The 11,714-nt window shown below is 32.9% G+C and overlaps 1 protein-coding gene across 1 annotated transcript; it reads left to right on the top strand.

Moving 5' to 3' along the window:
* Nucleotides 1-507: 507 nt before the first annotated feature.
* LOC128234936 (uncharacterized) lies at nucleotides 508-11,231 on the top strand. Its single transcript, XM_052949585.1, has 8 exons — nucleotides 508-2,835; nucleotides 3,579-3,597; nucleotides 6,530-6,618; nucleotides 6,794-6,809; nucleotides 8,955-9,043; nucleotides 9,245-9,260; nucleotides 10,298-10,389; nucleotides 10,648-11,231. The coding sequence occupies exons 1-7, from the start codon at nucleotides 2,523-2,525 to the stop codon at nucleotides 10,368-10,370; spliced, it is 615 nt and encodes a 204-aa protein (XP_052805545.1). The 5' UTR covers nucleotides 508-2,522; the 3' UTR covers nucleotides 10,371-10,389; nucleotides 10,648-11,231.
* Nucleotides 11,232-11,714: the final 483 nt, after the last annotated feature.

The raw sequence follows: 11,714 nt of genomic DNA, 5'->3' as shown, positions 1-11,714 counted from the left end.
AGCAATGCTTCCCCGTCCGGCTCAATTTGTATGGCACTAATATCCCAATGAATGCAAGTATATGTTTGTATTGGAAAAGCATCTTCAGATTCATTGTCATTTGGTTCATGAAACGTACTATGCTAAAATGTTTGCCCGTCATGGGGTCTATTTTTCTAAACATAATGCATGAAATTGGATTAAATTTCACAATAAAGAGATCTGTATTCTGCGCAGGTCATGGGTCACGTATTGCTTATCAGGATCACATAGTCTTATAAGTACACATCCTTCTTTTATAAGAAATGGAAGATGGTTAATGGACACTTATTGACCTTGTCTACTCTTTTTTTTTTTGGCTCAAACTCGCCTTCACTCTTTAAACTGTGTAGAGTTAGTTTTGGTCAATACATATCGTAGGTATATCGATTGCTAGTTTAATCGCTTCAGCAACTCTTGAGTTGGGGCCATTCAATTGTCAACATATAATTGTAGGCCCATCGAGCCAACCGGCTGTTGTATCAATTACATACGTTCAAGAGACAACTGCCCTTTTGACATGGGCAAGAGGCTTTCATGGAGGATCTAATCAAACTGTTAAAATTGAAACCAGTCGTGATAGGACAAGTTGGACGATGACACTTTCACTACCTCAGGGGACGCTGGAGGACACTTTGCCAGTAAACACGACAATAACTGAACTTGCCCCAGGCACTCTGTATTATCTCAGGATGTTTTCTGTCAATGAGGACGGCACAAGCTCAAAAACGGGATTGTTGAACTTTACAACTAAAGGTTAGATACTAGTTAGATATCAATGTATGGCATGGCAATTGTGTAATTGCTTTAGTTTGGATTGACGTTAATTGATAGATTGTGTATGCACGAAGCTCACACGAATACACACATTGGGATAGCAAATTACAGTATGTCGATCTGAAGTTCAGATTACTTTCACAAAATTGTTTCCGTTCAATAATTATAGCTAAGTGTAACAAATCGTAATAACACTTATGATGTATCAAGTTGAAATGGAAACGTACAAGTAGATTGCTTGTCGAATAAATGAGTAATACAATCAAGGTCACTGATACTTTAAATAGAAACAACCGATTTATTTTCGATCGATTAGGAATGAAGCAAAATGATATAATTTAATTTGTTACAAATAAATATGGAAACGTACATTGCTGTTGAATTGATTGTCAAGGCCAAGGACAATGTTGTTGAAAATGAAACAAACGTTTTCCGCTATATAACAACATTAATGAGTAACGTGTAGTGATGAACTTGATACGTAGCAAGCTTATCTGGAAACGTACCTTTCGATTGTATTTGGGGTATGTTGGGTCTAGCAGTCTGTATTTTTTATTTCTAAAAGCTTATCATTGAAATTGTTTTGTCACATTGGTGCATGTCTAGTTTATTTCACAATTTCAGTAAATGAATGTTAACAGTCATATCAAATAGTGTTATGTTTAATATCCCTGTCGCATCGCAATGCATAGACTGCAACAGGGATAAAAACATAACAGTTGGTGACCGTTAGAGGTAACAGAACAACTTTGTGAAAATGACCGAAGTATTTGATCCGACTGTTTCAATCATTGATGCATAAAAGTAAATAAATGTTCTAAGTGGGATTTTTCAGTTGCTGGTTTTTGTATAACGTATATGAATAATCAATTGGAATTAACATTTGTATGATCTGACTGTTTAAATCCTAGATATATAAATGTACAACAGGGTTCCTAGTTTTATCAGCTGGTTGTTACTGTAAATTGTATATGTATTTTCAATGCAACAATTTGAAATTATTCCAAAAACCGAACTTATTATTATATATGTTGCGATATAATATGCATGCACACAATTACAATAGACACATTCATTTGAATATATTTAAAAGTCACAAATACTACTCTGGAAATATATAATAACATATCATGATAATCTCTTAAAATGTAATGTGCTTTAATAATCAAATCGACATCACTGTAACAGTTCGGTTTTTGTATTCATGACATGTAGCTTAAATAAACAAAAAGTATAATAGTCCAATGTAAACTATAGAGGCAAGCCACATATATATGCGCTTATACATAGGCTACTTTACATATAAACATATTTGTACCGTATTTTTGCAATTAACTGGTTAATAGGGAGGCGTTGTACTCACGATGTCATTGACAAAATAAATCAAAACAAACGGCAAATTGATTAGGCAGTATATATATTGTGTACACTGTACATGGATTTTGAAACCATTATAAAAATGGTAGCCGCAAACTTGTTTATTCAGTTATAACTGAAAGTATTGTTGAACAACTCCTGACATAGAGTTAATAAATACCATTCACACGCCCTTACTTAACTTTAATTTATTTTGCACGAGAATATAATAAAGGGAGATAGATATTTGCTATATTTTGAACAACAATATTTGATAAATTAAAAGGTTTTGTGACGGTTCTCTCAAATCAAACAATTAACATTAGATATACATCATGTTATAAGGAATAGAGTCTCATCTTCTGTGAGTTATGCTAATCATGATCATTACGTTTGGTGACAACAATAGCGTTATAATAACTGTTTTAATATTCACATTTTTGATATTATTTTCAACTAGTTATTGCCATTATGTTTACGCTAATAATCCTTCGTTTGTTCTTCACGGTGGAGTTATGCATGTAACGGATGTGTCGGATGACAAGGCGTCTGAAGCAATATTGATCGGGGAGGTAACTGGGTCTGTTTTATCGATGGTCGCCATTGCCGCGATAATCATTGGTGTTGTTGTGTGCAAGAAGTATCAGCTCGTCATATTGTGCATAGAAAGGAAAGGCGACGACAGTACGTATATATTTTTTTCAAAAAATACATGACCATCTAAATCATTTAACCGGATATTATCACATTCCCCAATTGTCAAATTTGTGTATTCAAATCAAATGACTATGAATATGTATGTGTCCGTATGAAGTGTAACCTTATCAAAGTACATGTTGTCACATGCAAATAATGCATTTTTATTTGTAATTTTCTTTTATCCATTTCTAGCTAGAGGACACCTTTTTTAAATAGACAAAAGTAGACCTTTGTCATTTATATTAATTGTCGTTTAGATTTTTTTTAATATAAGGAAATTTTTCATTTTTATTGTAAGAACCTCAAGGGGTAATGGCGTCATCTTTATAAACTACATTTTAAAGTTTGCATGACTACATACTGATGCACATAAATATTGAAAACATAAATCAAAGACGTGTCTAAAACCAATATCATCGTACACATTTTAACATTATAAACCATATTGTGTTAACCTTTAGTGCAATATTACAAAGCTTGGTTATATACTGTTTTTATAATAATATTGTTAGTGATAACAATCTTAAACCATTTTTATGTATCCATGCACATAAAAAGGGTTTCTGCCTAATTTCCAGTATGCCTTTGCATTACGAGAATTTGTTGTAACCCTTAATAAGCTTTTACAAAACAACAATGAATTATCTTTATTTCATAAGATTTAGGGCAGAATTCAGAATAACCACTCTCCCTCACACCCAATTAGTTAATCCTCGGTTATTTTCCAGATTCCGGACATGAGGATAGGTAAGTTAATAGTAAGGTAACATTTGATTTAAGCAAATAATAATATACGTGTGAAATACTAACTGTCATAAGTTGTTGCATTTTAGTGCTCAACTTTAGTTAATATATGATATTACTAGATTTTGTCATAAAAGGTTGTCTGAAGATGGTTGGACATACATCATTCGACCTTAACATATAAGTATAAACGACATCCGCGACATTTGCAAGATTAACGACATTGACGATATTTGCGACATTCACACTTTTCAGGAATTTTACGAAATTCACAACATGTTTTACATTCACAATATTCACAATATTCAAAACAATCTAAGTCATTCCGGTATTCGATAGATTGCGACATTTGAGACAATTGCGGAATTGACACCATTCACATCATAAATGAAATTAGAGACATTCGCAACATTCTCGACATTCTGCTCATTCATAAAATTGTGTACTTATGTTCAGTTTAAGATCTACTTCCATCCAAGAACCAGAAGGATATATTTTTTTTAAAAGTGGCTTAAAGAACATGCTTTCAAGCCTATGAAGTATGTTTAACGATCAAACATTGCTCGACAGGAATCAGGCCTTGACTCTTCGGTGTATTAACCAAACGACATATTTAAATTTTCGTGTTCACACACATTGGGTAGTAACATGACTTTTTAACAACGTTATATCCTGTTTTTACATCGATGCGCAATAACCGTACATTCAAAATAAGTATATTATGATGTGTGAATGTTGTAAATGTTGTCGAAGTTGTGAATATTGTGAAAACATCCTCACAATTTGATATATCCATGCCATTTCGTCTGTCATGATATTTGAAACATTCAACGACTTCGCACTATTCATAACATTTGCGATATTCGATCATTCACAACATTCACGATACATTGGAAAATTTCACCAAATTTACAGTATGTTTGACGTTCGCGACAATTGCAATCTTCACGCCTTGAACGACATCGACTTTATTGCAGCATCTACGACATTCACAACATTCTTGTCCTTCTCGACATTTATGAAATGCTCGACATTCGTAACAATGACAACACTCTAAACAATTTTCATCATTCACGACATTGATGACATTTGAAACACTCTAAACATTCTCAGGTTTCACGACATTCGTGACATTGACAGCATTCCCGAAATTGGCAATATTCTCCAAATTTACGACATTAACGACATTGACAACATTTCGAAATTCGGTTAGTTCATGAACCTTCACGACATTCAGGATATGGAAGACATTTTGAAAATCAGTAAATTTATGAGCATTGGCAACATTCACGACATTCTCACCATTTGCGAAATTTTAACATTTGCAACATTCACAACATTCACAAACTCCAGAACATTCGCAATATTTACCACATTCACAAAATTTGTATTATTTGAAACATCTTCAACATACGTGACATTTACGACATTCACGACATTCACCATATAAGCGACATTTCGAAATCAAGTACATTTCTGAACATTTGCAATATTCACGACCTTTATACCATTTGAAAGATACTTTACATTTTTAACATTTACAACATTCGCGGCTATCATGACCTCACAATGCCCGCAACATTCACAACATTATATGGATCATTCAAAACGCTCTTGACATAGATTTCATTGACTCCATTCTCAACAAACGCTGTATACTCAAAACCCTTTTTTTCGACTTTTGCAACATTCGCAATAATTGTCACATTCACAACATTCAGAACAATAGACATTTTCATTTTCCCATCTTTGCGCAATTCGCTACATTCGAATTGACATCATTTGCGACAATATCTTTATAAGCAAAATTTACATTATGATCCACACCGTTTGCGAGATTGCAAAAAATCCCGATATTTGCAACATTCATGACGTCCTCGATATTTTAACATTCCCATCATATTGACTTTGGCGACATGTACTACATTCACACTATTGACAACTTCCAAAACATTACGACGCCCGTATTTTCCTCAACATTTAACTCATTTAAAACAATCGCAACTCCCGTAAAGTTTTCGATATTTACATCTTTTGAACATTCTGGACATTCACGACAGTCGCAATAATCTCAACATTCCCGACATTAGCGACATTACAACATTCGTGAAATTCAGAGCATTCTCGACATTAACGGATGGAAAATGCAAATCATGTTCATAGCATTCGCGAAATAAATAAGATTCAAAACATTTGCGCAACTCACCAACCTCAAAGCATTCGAGACATTTAGGAGATCACGTCATTCTTAACATTCATGGCATTCAAGTCACGTTAATAGGAAAACAAAACCGTCGTGCTTTTTATTATATCAAGTTTAACCAAGGAGTAAGCTAAGGAGTAAAATATTTTGTTTTACAGATGTGTGATTTTGACAAGACATTTCCTACCTTTGCGACATTCATAAACTTCACGACATTCGCAACATTTAGGACATTTTCAACAGTCTCCACATGCACGCCCTTCAAAGGAGAGTTAATGAATGTAACATGATTTGATATTGTAGATATCTCGTTTTCCAAATGGATTAACATTTTGAAGAGTGTTTCAAGCACCGACGCGGTGCTTTAACGATATCTTATTTACGAATGTCTAGAATGTCCCGAATCTTGGTATGAGCAGACAAACAAAATGCCACGAATGTCATTTAAACCTAATTTTGAAAGTCGAATGTCATAATTAGATGTTGTCAAATTCACACATATGTATTCAAAAAGTTCTAAAATGGTGATATAATCGATATGAACAACTTACTTCTTGGTTAAACTCAATATAAAAAATAACACGATGGTTTTGTTTTCCTATTTGCTGTTTGCTGCTTTTGTCACAAACTTAAGTCATTAATAGTTTACCAACTTTGGATGATCAATATTTTACAAATGTTAAACCGGTATTATTTAAAAGGGATATATTGACCAAAAAATCTAAATTTCAGGACGGGTACTGAAAGCCCAGAACATCACGGACTTTCTATTTACGAGTCAGTTGACCCTAAAGGTGAAGAAGCCACGTATTCAGAGTTAGGTAAGAACGGTGAATGAGTACCTGGAGACTCAACATATATCATAATTTCACTACTAAGGAAATATTATGAATTTTAAAAATAAAGTAGTTTGTGTTAGTTTCTATTGTCGTTTTCGCATGTGAAAAAGTTGTGTTTCAATGCAATATAGATTTTTGTCTGTTCTTTTTCTTGTAGACCGAAATCAGGCGCGGTAAGTTTGCACAAACATACTATCGATTTAATTTGAATAAAGCCATAACCCCATTAAATCACACACACTTAACGGTCGTCTTTGCAAGTTGTGCTTTCACGAAATTAAGTTCTTAAGAATAAAAGAATTTTAAGTTTATGTACAAATAATGGTCGGTGAGAGTTATGGATAATATTTCTGTAAATAAGTTAAAAGAAAGGGTTACATGCATGTAAGTGTATCCCAACTCATTTTTGCAAGAGCATGGCCAACTGATTTAAACTAAGATAAAGTCGCCAATTTCGAGACATTCATAAAGCTTCTTCATTTACTATATTTGTGTTATTATCCATCAATCAAGACACTCACAAAGTTAACGACACTAATAACATTTCCAACATTAACGATATTCACATTAGTCGCAAAACTCTCATTATTTGCAGCTTTACCTACATTCACGACACTGGCAACTTTGATGACACTACAATATTCCTGACTTTTATGACATCCGCAACATTAGCGACATTCCTAAATTAACGATAAGCTCACCTTACTCGATAAGCTACTTTTCAACATTAACGGCATTCGCGACCTTCACACCATTCACAATATGCACAATTTGGACAGCATAAACATAATCATCAACATTCACATATCCATGACATTCTCGGTTGTCATGTCATTCAATGCATTCGCACTATAAAAAAATTGCGATTTTCGAGCATTCACAACATTAACGAAATATTGAAAACATCACGATATTTACAATATGTTTGATATTCGCAATATTCACTCCTTTTACGACATCGGCTTCATTTGCAGCATTCCCGACTTTCGAGACATTTGCGCTATTCATAACATATACAGCACTCTAATTATTCGCATACTTTTATTATTTGCGACCTGGACGAAATTTCCAACACTCGAAACATTCTCGGAATTCACGACAATATTCGATCATTCACAACATTCAGGACATGTTGGAAACATCGCAATATTGACAATATGCTTGATATTTGGGAAGTTGGGAAAATGTACACCTTAAATTAAATCAGCTTCATTTGAAGCATTTACGGCATTGCAATATTCGATACATTCACAACATTCTCGACACTCTAAACGTTCGCATATTTTTCATCAATTGCCACTTCGACGACATTTGCAACACTCTAAACATTATCAAAATTCACGCCATTTGTGACACTGATGACTTGATGACATTACTATATTTATCATTCACAGTATTATCAACATTCGCAATATTCACATTATAAACCATATCAACAAAATTTACAAATTCAGAAATTCCAGAACATTCGCAGCAATTACAATATTGAAACGACTTAATCGACATCTCGAAATTCAGTAATTCCATTAACATTCACGACATTTACGTAATCGAAGACATGTTTAAATTCAGTAAAATTATGAGCATTCGTAACATTCACCACATTCTCACCATTTGTGCATAGTTGGCATTTGCAACATTCACAATATTACTAAATTCCAAATTCGCAATAACATTCACAAAACATATTTTATTCGAAATAAATACAATTCCTGAACATATGCAATATTCACGACATTCTCACCATTTGCGAATGTTCATAACTTTTTAAAATTATCAACATTCGCGGCTATCAAGACATTCACAATATCCGCGACATTCACAACACTATCTGGTTCATTCGCAACGCTCTTGACATTGATTTCGTTGACACCATTCTCGACAATCGCAGTAATCTTAAATTTACTTTTTGTTCGACAATCGCAACATATGCCACATTCACAACATTAAAAAATGGACACATTTTCATATTTACAATATTGCGCCATTCGCTACATTCGTATTGACATCATTTGCAACAGTATATTTATTTGCAACATTTAAATTATTTATTCGCAGCTCGCAGAACAAACAGAATGCCACAAATGTCACTTATACGAGCATATATTTGAATGTCATGTTTTGTCAATATCACACATCTGTATTAAAAACTTTAAAATCGTGATAAAATCGATTTGTGCAAATTACGTCTTTATTAAACTTAACATAAATTACATGATGGTTATAGTTTCCTAATTAAGTGATTGTTCGTTGTTTTTGTCACCAAATTCAGAATATCAATATGCAGGAATACATTGACCAAACTATATGAATTTCAGGACGGCCACTGAAAGTCCAGAACATATCGGACTTCCTATTTACGAGTCACTTAAGTCTAAAGCTAAAGACGCCACGTATTCAGATTTAGGTAAGAATGCTAAATGAGTACCAGGAGACTCAACATATATCATAATTTCACTTCTAAGAAAAAGTTATCAATTTTTAATGTAGAGTAATTTTCACAACATTTTGTGTTAATTTCTTTTTATCGTTGTCGCATGTGAAAAAGGTGTTTATTCTATACAATGGATATTTTTGTATGAATCAAGGTTTATTCTTTTTCTTGTAGCCCGAGATCAGGCGCGGTAAGTTTGCACAAACAAAACATCGATACATTTTGAATAAAGACATATTCTCATTAAGTGACACTTAGCTGTCTTATTTGCAAGTTATGAGCATACGGACAAACTTTTACGCAAATGCGTTCTTTATAAACTAACAGTACAAACGTAGGAAATATACAACAGCCTTGATAAACCGCTCTAAATGATCACAATACATCTTAGTGGCGTAGGCGAATGCGTAGTTACCCCTCAATGTAAGGAGTTTAGGTTATAGTTTTATTTTGTATAATAGTAGGTAATTACTTATCAGATCATGAGGTGACTGATTAAGTTAAATGACATATACCATTTGTTTCCGGTCAAGACCGTAAAATCCGAACCAAGGCATGTGCTTATGAAGGTTACGAGCATGATCTTTTTATTGCATATAAAGTTTAAATAATAAATGATTTAATAAAGTTTCACCAATGATCAGATGTGACGTTTTTACTGAAATTATGACGCGTAGTAATAAGAGTTAAATTTTGTTTTAAATACTTCCTCTTTTTTCTTTTAAATATGTATATATCCGTGCTTTATTGACATGAAAGTTTTATTTCTATAAGCTATACAGTCAAATACATAAGAATTTGCAGCTAGTTGCGAGTAAATCATGTTTCATGTTTCAAGCACGGCCAAAAATACCGGAAAGGCATATCCGATATGCAAGAAACATTCATTTTTTAGGTAATTTAGTAACGCAGAGTTATTTTACCGATAGTCTGAGTTGATCTAATCATGGCGTAAATTGTGACATACACGACTTGTTCCCAAGGAACTCTAGGCAAACATACCAAATGGCAAACCATTTTTTGGAGAACGTCAAAGAAATTCCTAACGCCATGTAAAATGAATTAATGAAAGTGATTCCAACAAATAAATAAATCAAGTCAAATCCGTTTGAAAAAAGAGCTGTATACGAACATTTTAAAAACGTTGATGCGTTTTAGTCGTTACACAACATATGTACTAAACTTTTGTTATTTAAATAAAAGTGCATTAACGTGACAACTTTTCAGAATTACACCTTATTGCACACATTCGAAGCAAGTGGAGGGTGTTCTGCGAACTTATATGAACGTTGACGTTTAGAATTCACCAACTGCACATAGTACAGTTTGTTTTATTCTCTTATGTTCAACTTTGTAATCAGGAACGATAGAAGAGTAATTATTTTTTTTAATTGAATTGCCTATGTAAACAATACGGTTTTGTTGAAACACTTAACATTCGAAAGTTTTCAGAGTTTTGTAGATAGAGACATGTATATATAACATTATTTTTGTTAACTTTTCATTTCAAAATACTCATAAACCGCTCACAGATCAATTAAAAATATCGTAATAAATGTATGTCTTCATGCTTTCAGATACACACACGTACAAGAACATCGTGTTTGCAGGAGTGCTTTGACGTAATTTCCAATTAAGGAAACGGACAATTCATTTTGTGACAATAAATCATGTTTATGTATGTTGTAATCAAAGTGCTAGGCAAAATATCGTTAAAGTAATAATCATGTTAAAATTAACATTCATTTTCGAGATTTTTTATATGTATTAAATAATTAAGGCGCGTTATGTAGAACTTAAGTACTTACCAAATACCCCTGTTATTTTTTTAAGCTTTATAGTATGGAGTTCGATATAACATTTTGAAAATATAAGTGAACCCAGCCGACATAGAATATTTAATATTGACTGTTGACTTGTCTCAAAACACATTTAACATCGAGAAATGAATGTTCAGCTGTCTCGGCGAACGACATTTGACATTTTGTAGATATAACAATAACGTTGCATATTAAGAAAATAATATACTGAATTGCTCGTCGAACAATTTGGATTATTAAGCTGGCTGGACAAACCACAGTCGACATTCTGTAAAATTAAAACTGATTTATCAAGACGAAATTCAGCATTCAGAAAATTGGAAATAAAAGTTGACATGAAACGCTTAAGATAATTGAATGTCCAACTTACCCAACATATTACATTTGACTTTGAAGAAATCATTTTATATATTTTAATATGATTGCTAAGCTTGGCTGGTCAAACAACATTCCGAAAACGCATCATGGGAGGACTCAATAATGGTTGCCAAGCCGAGAAAATGCTGAAAGTTGTTCGACGGCAAACGGCATTGGTTTATTTGATGATTATTCAAGACAATTTAATATTTAATGAGTACTCGCACCTCTTTTGATAATGTTGAAATAAAGATTTTAAGTGATTCAAAAATTGCAATTTTGACCCATATCTTTCGGTTTTTAACATTGTGTGAATAGATGTTTTAAAACAAACGGCAAAACATATTTTTTTCTTAAGGAAGTCAATGTACAACGGTATTCTCAATTAGAACACTGGTTAAATTCAAATTAAGATAAATTTTAACTTGAGGAATGTTAAATAGGTTCGAAAATCATATTCAAAATGT

Source organism: Mya arenaria, chromosome 5 (genome assembly GCF_026914265.1).
Source record: "Mya arenaria isolate MELC-2E11 chromosome 5, ASM2691426v1".
NCBI classification, from domain to species: domain Eukaryota; kingdom Metazoa; phylum Mollusca; class Bivalvia; order Myida; family Myidae; genus Mya; species Mya arenaria.
Note: the sequence above shows the minus strand (reverse complement) of the source record. Positions and strands in the feature narration are given on the sequence as shown.